The 19,203-nt window shown below is 42.9% G+C and overlaps 1 protein-coding gene across 1 annotated transcript in view; it reads right to left on the bottom strand.

Annotated features, from left to right (window-relative positions):
• Positions 1-10,209: 10,209 nt before the first annotated feature.
• The window catches only part of negr1 (neuronal growth regulator 1), a 354,799-nt gene continuing 345,805 nt past the window's right edge, over positions 10,210-19,203 (bottom strand). The window contains 1 exon segment of the mRNA XM_046298141.1: positions 10,210-17,911. Within this exon segment, the coding sequence (XP_046154097.1) occupies positions 17,811-17,911 (101 nt within the window). The 3' untranslated portion in view covers positions 10,210-17,810.

Genomic DNA, 19,203 nt, shown 5'->3' with positions numbered 1-19,203 from the left:
AAAAAAACAGAGGTGTGAGTGTGCATAACTATTCAACCCCCCCAAAGTCAATACTATGAAGAGCCACCTTTTTCAGCAATTACAATTGCAAGTCTCTTGAGGTATGTCACTATCAGCTTGGCACATCTAGACACTGGGATTTTTTCCCATTCTTCAAGGCAAAACTGCTCCAGCTCCTTCAAGTCGGATTGGTGCCACTGGTGAAAAGCAATCTTTAAGTCATATCACAGATTCTCAATTGGATTGAGGTCTGGGCTTTGACTAGGCCATTCCAAGACATTTAAATGTTCTTAATAAACCACTCAAGTGTTGCTTTCGCAGTAGGTTTAGGGTCATGGTCCTGCTGGAAGGTGTCATTCCCAGTCTCATATCTCTGGAAGACTGAAACAGGTTTCCCTCGAGAATTTCCCTATGTTTAGCACCATCCATCATTCCTTCAATTCTGACCAGTTTCCCAGTCCCTGCTGATGAAAAACATCCCCACAGCATGATGCTGCCACCAATATGCTTACCTGTGGGGATGGTTTTCTTGGGGTGATGAGAGGTGTTGGGTTTGTGCCAGACATAGCATTTTCCTTGATGGCCAACAATCTCAATTTTAGTCTCATCTGACCAGAGTACCTTCTCCATATGTTTGGGGGGTCTCCCACATGCCTTTTGGTGAACACCAAACATGTTTGCTTATTCTTTTCTTTAACCTGTTGATCCTACCCCCTACTTTTTCGAACATTCTGTTAAAAATCGTGCAACATTTCAGCGCCCTGCTACTCATGCCAGGAATATAGTATATGCATATGATTAGTATGTGTGGATAGAACACACTCAGACGTTTCTAAAACTGGTTAAATCACAGCTGTGACTATAACAGAACGTGTGTTTCATCGAAAAGCGCAAGAAAATCTGATCACTGAAAATTGGAAAATATATCAATGCGCCACTTGAATGTATTGTTTGTCACGAATATTACCGAAGGTGACTCCCCTTCTTGTTCGGGTGGCGCTCGGCGGGGTCGTCGTCGCCGGTCTACTAGCTATCGCCGATCCGTTGTTCTGTGTTCCTTTAGTTTTGTCTAATTGGTATCACCTGTTTCTTGTTTGGTTGTTAGGGTAGGGTTATATATAATTTGTTCAGCCCGCTTCTGTTTCGTGCGGGCTTGTTCGTCTGTTTTGTTGTTTGAGTGCTCTCACAGCGTTCGGGTGCGCCACCGAAGCTCCGCCCCTGTGCCTTTTTTTCGAAGAAACTCGGGCCAGCGGAGCAGAATTATGATGTGGTGGATAGGGAGTTGTTGGCTATGGTTAAGGCCCTGAAAGTGTGGAGACACTGGCTTGAGGGGGCTAAGCACCCCTTCCTTATCTGGACTGACCACCGTAACCTGGATTATATCCGATCAGCTAGGACACTGAATCCTCATCAGGCAAGGTGGGCCATGTTTTTCACCAGATTTCGTTTCACTATCTCGTATAGACCAGGTTCCCTCAACACTAAGGCCTACGCACTGTCAAGACGCTATGACACTGAGGACAGGTCCATCAATCCTACTCCTATCATTCCGGCAGCTAAGCTGGTGGCACCAGTAGTATGGGATGTGGACGCGGACATCGAGCGGGCGCTAAGGGAGGAACCTGCGCCTCCACAGTGTCCGGAGGGTCGTAGGTACTGCCGCTGGTTGTTCGTGATCAATTGATTCGATGGGCTCATTGTCTACCCTCGTCGGGTCACCCAGGTATTTTTAGGACAGTGAGAGGTTTTGAGAGGAAGTACTGGTGGCTCACTTTGAGGAGGGATGTGCGATTCTTTGTTTCCTCCTGTTCGGTGTGCGCCCAGAGTAAGGCTCCTAGACACCTGCCAAGAGGTAAATTACAACCTCTCCCCGTTCCACAACGGTGGATTTTCTTACTGACCTTCCCCCCTCTCAGGGTAACACAACGATCCTGGTCGTTGTGGATCGGTTCTCTAAGTCCGGCCGTCTTATCCCATTGCCCAGTCTCCCTACGGCCCTACAGACTGCGGAAGCTCTTTTCACCCATGTCTTCCGGCACTACGGGGTGCCCGAGGATATAGTTTCTGATCGGGGCCCCCAGTTTATCTCCCGTCTTTGGAGTGCATTTATGGAACATCTGGGGGTCTCGGTCAGCCTGACCTCAGGGTATCACCCGGAGAGTAATGGGCAGGTGGAGAGAGTGAACCAGGAGGGTAGGTTTCTGCGGTCGTATTGCCAGGACCGGCCAGGGGAGTGGGCGAGATATATTCCCTGGGCAGAAATAGCCCAGAACTCACTAAGCCACTCCTCTACCAACATGTCACCATTTGAGTGCGTGTTGGGGTACCAGCCAGTCCTGGCACGGTGGCATCAGAGCCAGACTGAGGCTCCTGCGGTGGAGGAGTGGGTGCAGCGCTCTAAGGAGACCTGGAGGGCTGTCCAAGAGTCATTACGCCAAGCGAGTATAAGGCAGAAGAAGAGCGCTGACCGTCACCGCAGTAAGGCCCCCATATTTGCACCTGGGGACAGGGTCTTGCTCTCGACCCGAAACCTGCCCCTCCGCTTGCCCTGCCAGAAGCTGGGTCCGCAGTGTATAGGGCCATTTAAAGTCCTGAGTAGAATAAACGAGGTTTGTTATCGATTATTACTTCCTTCATATTATTGTATTAACCCCTCGTTTCATGTGTCTCTTCTCAGGCCGGTGGTAGCTGGTCCCATGCAGGAAGATGAGGTTTCCGGAGGTTCCTCCGCCCCCTCTGGACATCGAGGGGTCCCCGGCGTACAAGATACGAGCTATTCTGGACTCGAGACGCCGGGTGAGCGGCTTGCAGTGCGTTGACTGGGAGGGGTACGGTCCGGAGAGGTGGAGAGGTGCTGGGTTCCGGTGAGGGATATTCTAGATCCATCTTTGTTGAGTGAGTTCCATCGCCTCTGTCCGGATCGCCCAGCGCCTCGGCCCCCGGGTCGTCCCCGAGGCCAGCGTCGGCGCGCTGCGGGAGCTGCGCGTCAGGGGGGGGGTACTGTCACGAATATTACCAAAGGTGACTCCCCTTCTTGTTCGGGTGGCGCTCGGCGGTCGTCGTCGCCGGTCTACTAACTATCGCATATCCGTTGTTCTGTGTTCCTTTAGTTTTGTCTAATTGGTATCACCTGTTTCTTGTTTGGTTGTTAGGGTAGGGTTATATATAGTTTGTTCAGCCCGCTTCTGTTTCGTGCGGGCTTGTTCGTCTGTTTTATTGTTTGAGTGTATTTTTGTTTGTATTTGGGTTTCACGCTGTCCGTTTATATTTCTGATCATTTGTTTTCCTACTTTTGTTCATGTTATGTTTCCGGGACATTAAAGCGTGTTTTTTCCCACATCTTTTGCTCTCTGCGCCTGACTCCACACCTCCTCACTCATTTATCGTAACATTGTTGAATGGAAGCCACATTACCTGGAGCCGAGATTGCAATTCCTACAGCTTCCACACGATGTCACCAGTCTTGTCAATTGCCAAGGCTTTGTTTCTTGGTCAAACGAAGAAGAGACAGCCCATTTCTTCCGGTCTCCGACTGGATATTTTGGTTGAGATTTATCCAGACATTATTTCAAGACGTAGAGCTATAGAATATACATCGCCTCGTGATCAATTTGATAGATTATTAACGTTTACTAATACCTAAAGTTGCATTACAAAAGTATTTCGAAGTGTTTTGTGAAAGTTTATCATCAACTTTTAATTTTTAAAATGACGTTGCGTTATAAAACGCTGTTTTTTTGCTTGATCACACAGTCTTCATAGATCGATATCTAGGCTATATATGGACCGATTTAATCGGAAAAAAAGACCCAATAGTGATGTTTATGGGACATCTAGGAGTGCCAACAAAGAAGATTGTCAAAGGTAATGAAGTTTTATATTTTATTTCCGCGTTTTGTGTAGCGCCGACTATGCTAATTATTTTGTTTACGTCCCCTGCGGGTCTTTTGGGGTGTTGCATGCTATCAGATAATAGCTTCTCATGCTTTCGCCGAAAAGCATTTTAAAAATCTGACTTGTTGGCTGGATTTACAACGAGTGTAGCTTTAATTCAGTACCCTGCATGTGTGTTTTTATGAATGTTTTAGTTTTAACGAGTGCTATTAGCATTTAGCGTAGCGCATTTGCATTTCCAGATGTCTAGATGGGATGCCTGCGTGTCGGGTCGACCTAAGAGGTTAAGCAATGGCTTTTCTTCTGGCCACTCTTCCGTAAAGCCAAGTTCTGTAGAGTACACGGCTAAAAATGGTCCTATGCACAGATACTCCAATCTCAGCTTTGCAGCTCCTTCAGGGTAATCTTTGTTCTCTTGTTTGCCTCTGATTAATGCCCTCCTTGCCTGGTCCATGAGTTTTGGTGGGCGGCCCTCTCTTGGCAGGATTGTTGTGGTTACATATTATATTATTTTTTTAATAATGGATTTAATGGTGCTCTGTGGGATCTTGAAAGTTTCTGCTAGTTTTTTATAACCCAACACTGATCTGTTTGGAGAGCTCCTTGGTCTTCATGGTGCCACTTGCTTGGTGGTGCGCCTTGCTTAGTGGTGTTGCAGACTCGGGGAACCTTCGGAACAGGTGTATATATTCTGAGATCATGTGACACTTAGATTGCACTCAGGTGGACTTTATTTAACTAATTATGTGATTTCTGAAGGTAATTGGCTGCCCCAGATCTTATTTAGGGTCTTCATAGCAAAGGGCTGAATACATATGTATGCACCACTTCTACGTTTTTTGAATTTTTTGAAACAAGTATATATTTTTTTATTTCACTTTGCCAATTTGGATTATTTCGTGTACAGTCGTGGCCAAAAGTTGTGAGAATGACACAAATGTGAATTTTTACAAAGTCTGTCCAGAATGTTATGAAGAGTGATCAGACGAATTGCAATTAATTGCAATGTCCCTCTTTGCCATGCAAATAAACAGAAACCCCAAAAAACATTTCCACTGCATTTCAGCCCTGCCACAAAAGGACCAGCTGACATTATGTCAGTGATTCTCTTGTTATCACAGGTGTGATTGTTGACGAGGACAAGGCTAGAGATCACTTTGTCATGCTGATTGAGTTCGAATAACAGACTGGAAGCTTCAAAAGGAGGGTTGTGCTTGGAATCATTGTTCTTCTGTCAATCATGGTTGCCTGCCAGGAAACATGTGCCGTCATCGTTGCTTTGCACAAGAAGGGCTTCACAGGCAAGGATATTGCTGCCAGTAAGATTGCACCTAAATAAACCATTTGTCAGATCATCAAGAACTTCAAGGAGAGCGGTTCAATTGTTGTGAAGAAGGCTTCAGGGCGCCCAAGAAAGTCCAGCAAGCGCCAGGACCGTCTCCTAAAGTTGATTCAGTTGCGGGATTGGGGCATCACCAGTACAGAGCTTGCTCATGAATGGCAACAGGCAGGTGTGAGTGCATCTCCATGCACAGTGAGGCGAAGACTTTTGGAGGATGGTCTGGTGTCAAGAAGGGCAGCAAAGAAGCCACTTCTCTCCAGGAAAAACATCAGGAACAGACTGATATTCTGCAAAAGCTACAGGGATTGGACTGCTGAATCCCTTTTCCGATTGTTTGGGGCATCCGGAATGAAGCTTGTCCGGAGAAGACAAGGTGAGCGCTACCCTCAGTCCTGTGCCATGCCAACAGTAAAGCATCCTGAGACCATTCGTGTGTGGGTTTGCTTCTCAGCCAAGGGAGTGGGCTCACTCACAATTTTGCCTAAGAATACAGCCATGAATAAAGAATGGTACCAACACATCCTCCGAATGGCAACTTCTCCCAACCATCCAGGAACAGTTTGGTGACTGAACATTATCTTTTCCAGTATGAAAGCAAAAGTGATAACTAAGTGGCTCGGGGAACAAAACATCGACATTTTGGGTCCATGGCCAGGAAACTCCCCAGACCTTAATCCCATTGAGAACTTGTGGTCAATCCTCAAGTGGCAGGTGGACAAACAAAAACCCACAAATTCTGACAATTTCCAAGCATTGATTATGCAAGAATGGGCTGCCATCAGTCAGGATGTGGCCCAGAAGATAATTGACAGCATGCTAGGGCGGATTGCAGAGGTCTTGAAAAAGAAGGGTCAACACTGCAAATATTGACTCTTTGTATCAACTTCATGTAGTTGTCAATAAAATCCTTTGACACTTATGAAATGCTTATAATTATTCTTCAGTTGTAACGGCGTTCGTCTGTTGATAGAAGAGAGTCGGACCGAAATGCAGCGTGTAGGTTACTCATGACTTTAATGAAAGAATCGCGGTACATGAAAATAACTGAAACCAAATACAAAAACAACAGAACGGAAAGTGAAACTAATTACAGCCTATCTGGTGACTACAACACAGAGACAGGAACAAACACCCACGAAATACAAAGCGAAACTGAGGCTACCTAAATACGGTTCCCAATCAGAGACAACGATAAGCACCTGACTCTAATTGAGAATCGCCTCAGGCAGCCAGGCCTATACCACACCCCTAATCAGCCGCGATCCCAAATAATACAAACCCCAATGCGAAACACAACATATAAACCCATGTCACACCCTGGCCTACCCAAACATATAACAAAAACACAAAATACAATGACCAAGGCGTGACAGAACCCCCCCCCCCCTAAGGTGCGGACTCCCGGACGCACCTCAAGAGCATAGGGAGGGTCCGGGTGGGCGTCTGTCCATGGTGGCGGTTCTGGCTCGGGACGTGGACCCCACTCCATTAATGTCATAGTTCCTCCCCTTCGCGTCCTGGGATAATCCACCCTCTCCGCCGACCATGGCCTAATAGTCCTCACCCAGATCCCCACATAACTGAGGAGCAGCTCGTGACAGAGGGGCAGCTCGGGACAGAGGGGCAGCTCGGGGCAGAGGGGCAGCTCGGGACAGAGGGGCAGCTCGGGACAGGGGGGCAGCTCGGGACAGGGGCAGCCCGGGACTGAGGGGAAGCCCAGTACTGAGGGGATCTGGGGTTGTCTGGCAGATCTGGAAGAGACTGGTTGTCTGGCAGATCTGGAAGAGACTAGTTGTCTGTCTGCGCTGGCCTGACTGGCGGCACTGGCGGCGCTGGGCTGACTGGCGGCGCTGGGCAGACTGGGAGCACTGGCGGCGCTGGGCAGACTGGGAGCACTGGCGGCGCTGGGCAGACTGGGAGCACTGGCGGCGCTGGGCAGACTGGGAGCACTGGCGGAGCTGGGCAGACTGGCGGCACTGTCGGAGCTGGGCAGACTGGCGGCACTGGCGGCGCTGGGCAGATGGGAGACTCCGGCAGTGCAGGAGAGGAGAAAGGCTCTGGCTGCGCTAAACAGGCGAGGCGTACTGGAAGCCTAGTGCGTGGTGCTGGAACTGGTGGTACTGGATCGAGGACACGCACAGGAAGCCTGGTGCGGGGAGCTGCTACCGGAGGACTGGTGTGTAGAGGTGGCTCTGGATAGACCGGACCGTGCAGGCGCACTGGAGCTCTTGAGCACCGAGCCTGCCCAAGCTTACCTGGCTCGATGCCCACTCTAGCCCGGCCAATAGGAAGGGCTGGTATGTGCCGCACCTGGCTCTGCACCCGCACTGGAAACACCGTGTGCTCCATAGCATAACACGGTGCCTGCCCGGTCTCTCTAGCCCAATGGTGAGCATAGGGAGTTTGCGCAGGTCTCCTACCTGGCATAACTATTCTCCCTTCTAGCCACCCCCAATAATTTTTTTGGGCTGCTTTTCCGGCTTCCAACCGCGTCGCCGTTCTGCCTCCTCATACCAGCGCCTCTCCACTTTATCCGCATCTATTTCTTCCTTGGGACGGCGATATTCTCCAGGCTGAGCCCAGGGTCCTTTTCCGTCTAATATCATCTCCCAAGACCAGAAGTCCTTATATTGCTGCTCCTCACAATTAACAGGGAGAGTAGGCTCAGGTCTGACTCCTGACTCAATAAATATTTGGGGGTTACTTTCGGTTTTCGCTCTGCATCGCCGTGTTTTCCTTTTCGACTCCATTCGTCTATAGCCCTCTTCGCATTGCTGCAGGGAATCCCAGGCTGGCTCCTGCACTTGCTCTGGGTCGGCCGCCCACCTTTCGATTTCTTCCCACGTCGTAAACTCCATGCCTCTACCGTCCATAACGTCCTCCTTTAGATCCTGCCAGTTTACACACTGCTCGGTCTGTGAGCGGTGGGTGTTTCTGTAAGCGTTCGTCTGTTGATAGAAGAGAGTCGGACCGAAATGCAGCGTGTAGGTTACTCATGACTTTAATGAAAGAATCGCGGTACATGAAAATAACTGAAACCAAATACAAAAACAACAGAACGGAACGTGAAACTTATTACAGCCTATCTGGTGACTACAACACAGAGACAGGAACAAACACCCACGAAATACAAAGCGAAACTGAGGCTACCTAAATACAGTTCCCAATCAGAGACAACGATAAGCACCTGACTCTAATTGAGAATCGCCTCAGGCAGCCAAGCCTATACTACACCCCTAATCAGCCGCGATCCCAAATAATACAAACCCCAATACGAAACACAACATATAAACCCATGTCACACCCTGGCCTACCCAAACATATAACCAAAACAAAAATACAATGACCAAGGCGTGACATCAGTATTCCATAGAAACATCTGACAAAAATATCTAAAGACACTGAAGCTGCAACTTTGTGGAAATTAATATTTGTGTCATTCTCAAAACTTTTTGCCACGACTGTATGTCCATAAATCTATTTAAATTACAGGTTGTAATGCAACAAAATAGGAAAAATGCCGAGGGGATGAATACTTTTGCAAGGCACTGTAATCTTTATAAAAGTACATTTTTTCTTAGATCTGCAAATACGATGACAGATTCACGCAACGCTTTTACTATATAGGTGATCTTTCCACCCCTACTTTGGTCCACGGTGGTATTCAAACCCACAACCTTCTGGCCCGCAGTCCTGAGCATGATCAATATTCCGCCGTTGCCATGTAATGCTTATGGGATGAAGAAGAGTTTCTAAAAGTAGATATCTAAGGCTCTGGTCCGTCCAACAAGTGAGTGTAAATGCTGACAATGTCTCTGCTATCCACGTTGTCTGAATTATTATTTTGGGTATAGGGGAGAGTCATTTGTGTATTTTGTTCAAGCGTTCAGTGAGGGTTTAGGTCAAATACATTTTGCTGAAGGGCCATCCACTTTAATTTCAGAGAGGTCTGATTTTCTCCATGTAACCCTTATTTTAAGTTAACATTCACTCCCTAAAACAACAAAATGCGGAAGAGGTGAAGGGGCGTGAAAACCTTTAAAGACACTGTATATATTTCTGCCGAGACGCACTTTTAAAAGGGATAGTGCGAGATTGTGGCAATAGTGCGATATTCCTATTTACCCAGATGACTCTGGTTGTGTTACAACATAAACCAAATAATAAAGTACATTTCCTTGAAGAACAGTGCATATGCAAAGAATGATGATTTGTGCTTTATGGGGGCTGTTTGGGATGTAATGGACTACTAATTGTAATTACTAGCTAATTACCTAGCTAATTACCTGGTAAATACGTAGTTATTACCATCTTATTACCCAGTTATTACCGAAGTGGTACAAGGATTATATACTCCTCTCCCTCAGAAGCCACTTGTGAATTTGATAGCTTTAACACAATTCCGCTGCTATATAGATGTTGGCTAAAGCGGATCTGATTGAATAGAGTCAATGTTTGGAATAATTATTGCTCTATCCACCTACAGAATAGCTGTGAAACCTTGGCAGTTTTTTAATCGTGGGGGATCGAAAGAGTGTGATGTAGACTTCATCAGTACTCTGTAGCACTCAGCATCAGGCCACTGCAAATTAGATGTGTGGGTGGGAGGGGGGCAATTAGACTGTATAGCAGGACTACTCAGCACCGGTCCCAGAGGACTGCTGTCTCCAGATTTTGGTTCCAGTCCGTTATTCCGCCAACCACACTGATTTAGCCCTCTTTTCTCAGCTCTGACATTATTAATGATTTGAGAGGGGCTGAAGTGTCGGTCAATGGCCACTTGTACTTGATTTGGCTGGACAGTGAAATGCAGCTTTGTTGGAGGTACTCTTCATACCTGAGCACCTAAAATCTAGGTAGACAAATGTTGCATACATTTCTCTGTGAAATAACAACGTGCACAGTGTCAGTGTCTCTGGTGACAGTGGCCCAAAAGTCACTTCACTGCTCAAATCAGACAATACAGAGCATCCTACAGTTCCATCATAAACTGCCATTTATTAGTATCAAACCACTGCTACAAAAATTACATCAAACATGATGAAAATGAACTTGCATACGTGCTATACACAATGTAAGCTTTAAAGTAATTAAAGTACATGATTTTTTTTGTTGTTGACAAATATCAATATATATCAATGCCACTTAAAGCCATATATGTCATTCCAGTGATCTAGAGCCTATAAATATACAACTATATCCCTGGTGGCTAAAGGACCTTCATACACATTTGAGTAAAGATAACCATTTCAAAATTCTCATCACAAAATTTTCTAAATGATGATTTGAGGATGAAATAAATTGCCACATTTTTTTATCTACACAAATATTTTTTGTTATGGTGTAACCATCTACTCCACATAATCATCAACATTATTGTAAAAAAAAGGATATCATGAAATAAACATATGTACAGAGAGAAAGATATATAAGACAAGGAAATGCTGCACCTCATATTTTGAAGACCCCAGTATCAGAGATTATTGGGAAATAGAATTGCTAATTGGAAATTTGTGACAGGCACACACAAAAGTCAATATTTTAGTGTACAGTGCATGATTTTCAATCACAGATAAATATGGTAGGTTACATAAGACAGATAAAATAGGAAGGAGGTTGGTCGGTGTATAACGCGAATGTCTAGCAACCCAAAGGTTGCATGTTTGAATTTCATCCCCGACAACTTTTGCATTTGAGCTACTTTAGACCTACTTAGCATGTTAGCTAACCCTTCCCCTAACCTTTAACCTAATTCCCAATCTTAACCCTAACCTTAACCCTTAACTACTTAGCTAGCATGTTACCTAACCTCTAACCCTAGCCCCTAACTCTAACCTTAACTCCTAAGCCTAACCTTAACCCCTAGCCTAGCTAACATTAGCCACCTAGCTAGTCAAGCTAACGTTAGCCACAACAAATTGGAATTCGTTTAATGTACACAAATGCGTTATGAAGAAGAACCTGTAATACACATTAAATGTGTTGTGATGAAAATCTTGTAATACAAACAAAAAAGTGTATTCTTCGTGTGCATGTCACGGATTTCAAATAAATAATGATAGTGTGTTGATTTTGAAAGGTTGCCTGGGTGAAAAAGCAAATCGTTGTCTACTCTGTGCTTCATTCCATAGAAACTAATGGTTCAGTGAAATGTCATAAATGGTTCCCTCTTACACTCAACATCATGTGGTTGTTGGTTATGATTAAATCAATGATTTAAAGATCATCATGGCAAGAACTCAGGAATTGCCAAGTCATTCCAGTATGAAACAATAACATGTGTCATCAGAGGCACAATAACAAAAAACGAATTGGATTTTACTGTATTTAGTTTCATAGTGATATTTTTTATACAACACCCTGCTTGGTCCTTTTTGAAACTGACAATTGCTCTCAAAGTTTACATAAAAACATTTCCCACTGTGCGATTCAGTCATCAACTGCACATGGAGACAATCTATGATTAGATAGCTTGCTTTAAAATGTAGCATTATCGGAGTCTCTGCATCAGTGCCTTGCTAACTTATTTTCCAGCTCAGTGAAAGTATTGAGGGAGAGATTGACAAATACTTCATAGTATGCCTTTTAAAGCCACACGTTCCACTTTTTAGCAGCTATTGTACTGTCGAAAAGGATACTATCAACAGCGAGATACATTCATGCCACTCACAAATACAAATGGACAATTTCAAAAGTTCAAGACAGATGCTGCAAACCAGATATATATTTTTTACATTACTATTTTCCACCACACAATGCTGTATGAAGACTCGCCTGAAGATCAGTTATCAAAAATGTAGAAGGGGTCTGTGGCTTGGGTTGACAGGGGCGAGGAGAGCTCTTGCCTGCTGTGCTACAAGCGTATTCACTGAGTTGAATGTGAGTAGTTTAAAAACACAGAGGTTTTTACTCAGTATGCTGCTCAGGGAGTGGACACAGAGGGCCTGGGCAGGCAGCACCTCCAGCGTTTGACAAAATCGCCCAGTAAAAATTGACAAAGGCACAGGAAGGATTTTATTAACCGCAGGGTCAGAGGAATCGCCTCTCTCAGAACGGCTTTGGCCATTCTCCATTCACTCAGCCAACAGATTCCTTTGTGAAGAGCCAGGCGAAAGCAAGAGAGAAAGAGGCCGGACAGCATCCTAATCATCTCGATAAACAACAGCATATCCTCTCATACTGCCAATCAAGCAATAGCAAGTTGTTCGAGGACAAGAAATAAACTGTTTTCAACACTCAAAGCCTGAGTAACAGTCACCAATGTAAATTCTCAAATTTTGACATAGCATAAACAGGTTTAAAATAACTCTTCCAGGTCATTTAGTCTAAGTATGATTGTATACCCGGCGCCAGTGTGCTAGGTTAGCATAAAAGCTTTGCCTCCCTGAACTTGCCTCTGACTGGGCTTGAACCAGCATCCTCTACCTCGCAACACACCTGACCGCCCGCATGACAAAATATAAACTGTTCTAGCTATACAGAAGATGCGCCATCGGGGACATTTCAAGCTAGCTGTGGAGTGAGGTTATGGTATGTTCTTAACTCCGTTACACATGTTTTACAAGACAATAGTAGACTTACAAACAATGCTGTTTTAATTACTGTTTAACTACTGTTGATTACTGTGTGTTGATGTGATAACAATCGGGAGTGGCCACGCACTTCGGTTTTGGCACTGTGATTCAATGGACATTATCCTACTTTTGGGGTCTGAAAACTTCACTAATTGTAGAGCGAGTCTGATAAATGACTAACACGTCAAATGCTTTTCTATCCATTGGCAGCTGGTATGACGAGTTTTGTCTGCTTGAAAGGCAATAGCTCAGATGCACAATAAAATGACCCCAGGAATTGAAAGAACATCGCTCAGAGATGCACACCAACGATATAACATAAAAAATTGTATCTTTCCTGAGGTCTGAGTATTGTGGAGTAATTTTTTAATTAGACAAGTCCGCTAAGAGCAAATTCTTATTATACAATGGCCTACCCCGGCCAAACCCACCCCTTACCCGGACGATGCTGGGCCAATTGTGCGCCGCCCTATGGGACTCCTGATCACGGCCAGGATCGAACAAGGGTCTGTAGTGACACCACTAGCACTGAGATGCAGTGGCTTAGACCGCTGCGCCTTTTCGGGAGCCATGCAGGGATAATCAGTAATCAATAAAAACACACTTAAATAAGGTTTGCCCATGCTCTCATTGACTTCCAATAACGATGTGGATTGATTTTTGCTGAGGATGCTTTAGACTAACTGAGTGTTCTTTTACTGAATTTTGCTTGGAATGTAACTATTACACTATCTACAAGAAATAAACTGTTTTCACAGCATACTGCAATGAAACACTGTATGAAGCCTGATCATGTATTTTTATTTTTTACCACATAAACCCAATACAAGCAAATAGTTGCAGACAAAATGGGGGAAATTATCCACATCTGATCAAATGAGCTTAACCTGCATGTAGCACATTGCTTGGATTATTGAAAAGCTTAATATGACTGGTGATATTTAAGCGATAACATACAGCAAATTCAAGATATGGAATGATTAAGCAATCATGAATCTTTTGATATTGTTGAAATACTTACCCCCTGTAAATTACCCTTCTCCAAGGGCCTTATCTAGAGGTGCAATAATTGTTTTATAAATGAGGCTAGGATATGGTATTTAACGTATTATTTAAATACTTTAAAGGCACATTCAGTACATTACTTGTTCCCCTTGTGGACTCATTTGACAGCTGTTGTTTCATTATTCAAAACAATGCCTTCTATTCTGTATTCAAAGCGTTGAACATTTAAATTGAGGGATTATCACAATATCAGGTGAGTTGAAGAGCACTCTTTGAAGTCGTCCCCAATACTGCAGTGGTAAAACTCAAGGGAAAAGTCTTGGCCTGGTCAGAATTGCATGAATACGTAAATATCCTCTTATCTGAAATGTGAAAGCTGAATGATTTTCTGTTAACAGGTAGCACAAAGACAGGTCACCTTATTCACAGGGGGATAACCTCTGCAGATGTGTGCCAGGGCCTCATTTCTGACAAAGTGAAGCCTAATAAACACAACCTTGGTTTTCAAATGTACTCTGATTTGGATTATCCTCTGTTGTTGTGACCCACCTCTTAAAGTTAGTGTGGAAAAGTCATGTTAATTTATCTCTTTGTCAAAAAAGAAACCCAGTTCCTTCCTGTCCAATAAGAAACACTCAATTTAGTTATCCATTGCAAAACATTTTAAAGTGTTTTTTTTCTGTTGGGTGCCCTAATGAACATGACCCAGATATGTTAGTCTAATTTAAACAGCACAAGCTTTTTACCCAAATGCATACTGGATTGGTATAGTGGACTGTGGCACAGTGGTGTTCGCATCAAACACTGTCTATGAAACATCTCAATAGATGGAGGGGGGAGGGCTCATTATTATTTTTTTGTTTACCTGTGCTACAGACAGCTATATCGGTCCGCTAATACAGCACTACTTTTGTGAAGAAAAAAAAATGTGTGTGTTCACACGTGGCAAGTGTTTGCACATTCACTCAAAATATGCACCCAGGGGGGTCCCAGGACTGAGTTTGGAAAACCCTGTTCTAGATAACTTGAAACAGTCTAACCAGGTCTTGTAACTTCAAATTGTCTAGGCTAGCTATTGCTAGCCAACTTCATTCACCAATTAGCTTCAGCTGGCTGGTGTGGGACTCTGGCAGAGTTGGTTTGACTTTGGATAGCCTATCTTTGGGGCGAGTTAGGATCTGTCAAAAAATTACACAATGTAAATGGGACAATATTTTTATGTTGGACACCTTTAAGTCTCATTAAATGCTTCCAATATTTGTATATTCATTTCTACAATTTATTATTGGTTTGAGGTTAAGTTATTGAAATTCGGAGCTATTTAAATGCCCTATAGGGATATCGAAGTCAAACCAAATTGACCATGGGCATTAAGATTGGTCCGTGTGCAGCTACACTCTGAATTGATGATTACTTGAGTGCTGCCAGCTGTGGGCAGGATTGAAATGAACCCAATCCAAGGAAAACCGTTACGGTACCCTTCATTCCGTTACATACTTTTTTTCCCCCCTATCATCTCGCAAATCTGGGTTTTGGACAAGACTGACTTTATGACCAAAATTATCCTATTTACTCAAATCGATACCGCATAGGCTGTTTTTAAAAGGAGAAGTTCGTTTTTAGGGGCAGTTGCTCTTTAACTCAAATGTGTAATTTTAAGTCTGTTAACATCAGGAAACATCAGGAAATTGCAAATAATAGTGACTATATAAATGGTCTTGGTTAATGCCAAATTGTATAATCAAAAATAATGAACACACAGTACATTTTACATGAAGAAATAATTCCATGTTCTGAGCTGCTTAGACAGGCAACCAACACACTCCATGCTGTCACCAATGTGCCACTCTTACTAAGACTTGAAAATAGCAACACAGTATTGTCACATAAATACTCAAGTTAGATTCAAACAAAACACAAATGGATGTAGCCTGGTGAGTTTTAGTATGCAATGCTCTTTTTTTGTCATAGAGCTGAAACATTCTTAAAACTGGTTTTACCCATAAAAGTATTGATTATTTGTAAACTGGCCACCTTAAAACACAGGTTAATTTTGACATGCAGCACAATCATACTCTCTGCACATCATCAAACAAGTGTGTGAAAACTAAACTACACACCGGCTCTACCAATAAGATCAAAAGGAATCCTATTTTCTCCAAATATACACACAATTTACTCATTTCTATAATACTGTTATATTGGTTCACACCACCTCAGTTTCAAAAATTAGATAATTAGATTGCAAACATCTCTTTTTTAATCTATTGTTTTGACAAGAATCAACAACAGTGATGGCATCTAAATTAATTGACAACATTATAAACTATGCCATACTGTGCTTCATTGAAATAATTTCACATATCCAGATTCACGTTTTAAATCGTTTTTTTGTTGTTGTTTTTTTTACAGTGTTTTCACAAAGGAAGATAATAAATATATTTCTGACCCATTTTGCATCATACTTACATTTAAACAAGATTATATGGTGCAGTATTTTCATATACCACAAAACAGGCTGAAAACAATGCCAGTAAAAACAAAATAATAAAAAAATTAATCAAACAAAAATGTCTTCACTATATATTTTAAAAACAAAACACTACACAATCAAAAATAACAGCAAGTACAGTATTTGTGCTTTCAGATTTATATCTCGATGGCTATGTTGTCTCCGGTTTTATAGTACACGTTTTGTTCATTAGACCAATAAGTGTTTTAAGAAGTTGGCAGACATAATTCCCTTGTCCTGTGGAAGATATGATTCATAAAACTCAAACTGAAACACATCATAATGCATAAATCCTCTTTATCCTCCATTTACCAATCCCATTTTGGTTATTTAAATATTTGATCTTAAATTAGAAGGCTAATGTTATTTGTCAATTTCGGGATGGAAAGTATTTCCATTTGTCTAGATCCATAGTTAGTCAGTGTTAAATGTTGTCTTAAACGTTACTATATTGGAAGATCTTTAATAATACCTAAGTATCCCTTCATCAGAGGTCTTCCTCTTCATGTTCAGGACCTCTGCAAACACATCTCTCTCAAACCATAGAAATACAAATGAAAAACTGTAAACTTATACTGTATTGTCCTCAGAGAGGAAAACTGTCTTCCCTTCAGTATTGAAAATGAGTGAGCTGTTTTCTGATGAAATGGTAATTATGTCAATTATATTAACCCCCCCAGACTACAGTATGTCACCAGTACTAACGTAAACACTTGCTACTCTGGTCACTGCCTGGTCAAATATGAGTGTCAAGTTATATCATACATTTAGGACCGCTGCCTGAAAAGAAAGAGTACTATTCCAATCGTCAAAAGAGGAAAAATGATTTGGGACAGAGAACATGTTATGGGGGTGTGATGAAAGGCTCTGCATTCAAATAGAATATGGCCAAGATCAAATATGTCTGAAATGTTCCCTTTCCAAATGTCTATTGTGCAGCATTTCAGCTATTGTATTATTATAATAGCACATCTCAAAATATGTCATCATTCTACCATGCTCTAACCTTAATTTGTAATGAATTGTATCTAAAATGATGCTTTCCTTTTTTAACCCTGTATACTTTCAATACTGGCCACAACATTGGTATGGAAATGATGCATTGATGTATTGAGGGACACACAATGGCATCTTTTGAGCCATTTACAAAAACTGAGATGAAAATGTCAATTTCCGCATCACCACCTCCTGGTGAGAGAATAATAAAATAACTCATTTCGGAGCTTTCATGGCCTTTGAAAGGGGACAATGAGCACTGATTCACAAAGTGGACAATCAAAATAAAAAAACTAACGATTTTTAAGTATTTACATGATGAGAAATTCAACAGAAATAAACGATCATCCCCACATAAGTAATGCTGATTATATCCCACACTGCTTTCAACAAACTGTACCAGATTTGATCCAGACATGAGCATTGTCAAAGGATTCATAAATGCTTGAAGGGCTCTTTACAGTCATTGTGTATGGCTGCCCTTCCACTAGTACACACTGATGAAGGAGGAGAGAGCCAGGATCAGGTACCGACAGGCCAGCAGGACTTCCGCTCTTCCTGTACTCCCATACGGCGCAGTGTTTGGCGCTGCGGGCAGGAAACAAGAGACACACTGATTAGTATGATTGCACTTTCACCACACCACACCTCATTTTTGTTCAGTCATTTGTTTCAGTCGTTAGCAAACCACCAATAACTGCTACCGTTTACCTAAGCTCTTATGAAGAGTGTGAGTTAGATGACAAACAAATCCATTCTGTTCCAAGAAACAATGTTCTTGCTGTGTTAAGACACTCTTAAAACCCTGCATTTTGACATCTCAATTCATGTTTAAACCATATTCCTTCCCTCTATTGAGTCCTTTTATAAATGTGGAAACATACATGTGACTCTCATATTGACACAGTAGGTAAAAGAGGTAACAGGGAACGAGGAGAGGAGGAAAAGAAGCAACTAATTCTACTTGAATGTGGCGTTTGAATGTGCTAGTCAGACACAGCTGTGCTCTCTGCTTTCTACGGAAATTATGCTCCTGACCAGTGGAAAGAACCCAAAATAGCCAGACTACAGTATGTTACCAGTACAAACGTAAACACTTGCTACTCTGTTCACTGCCTGGTCAAATACGAGTGTCAAGTATATATCACACATTTAGGACCCCTGCCTGAAAAGAAAGATGACTAATCCAATAGTCAAAAAAGGAAAAATACTTTGGGACAGACACATTTTATGAGGGTGTGATGAAGGGCTCTGCATTTAAATAGAATATGGCCAAGACCAAATACACCCTTAAAAGGCTGCATTTTGACATCTCAATTAATGTTTCAACCATATTCCTTCCCTCTATAGTTCTTTCATGTATGCGGAAACAGTCGTGTGACTGATATTGACACCGTAGGTAAAATAGACAACAAGGGAAGAAGGAGAGGAGGGAAGGAAGCAACAAATGCTACATGAATGTGGTATTTGAATGTGTTAATCAGTCGCAGCTGTGCCATCTGCTGTTTCCAAGGAAATTCTGATCCTGACCAGTGGACACTAGTACAGTGATGCTTCATGAGCAAACACATCTCTCTGGTCTCTGGAGAGATGCTTCAGAGCAGGAGGGAATGGAAAGGCTTTCATTTTGAGGGAGGGGGAGGATCACACACAGACACACACACACGTGCTACCCGGAAAGCTCAGCTCTACCTGGGGAAATCATGTGGAGCACAGCCCATCACAGTAGGGTGCCTCTATTTACACACCTATGTAATTAGTTCAGAATGTAATTCCTCCGATGTGGACTTTGGTTTGCATATACATACTGCACTGTTGTATACGCAAGCAGTTACATACTCTCTTACATACACACAAGCAAACACACATTGCAACAACTT

This window comes from Oncorhynchus gorbuscha, linkage group LG14, assembly GCF_021184085.1.
Source record: "Oncorhynchus gorbuscha isolate QuinsamMale2020 ecotype Even-year linkage group LG14, OgorEven_v1.0, whole genome shotgun sequence".
In the NCBI taxonomy this organism is placed as follows: Eukaryota; Metazoa; Chordata; class Actinopteri; order Salmoniformes; family Salmonidae; genus Oncorhynchus; species Oncorhynchus gorbuscha.
This window is presented reverse-complemented; position numbering and strand designations above follow the sequence as displayed.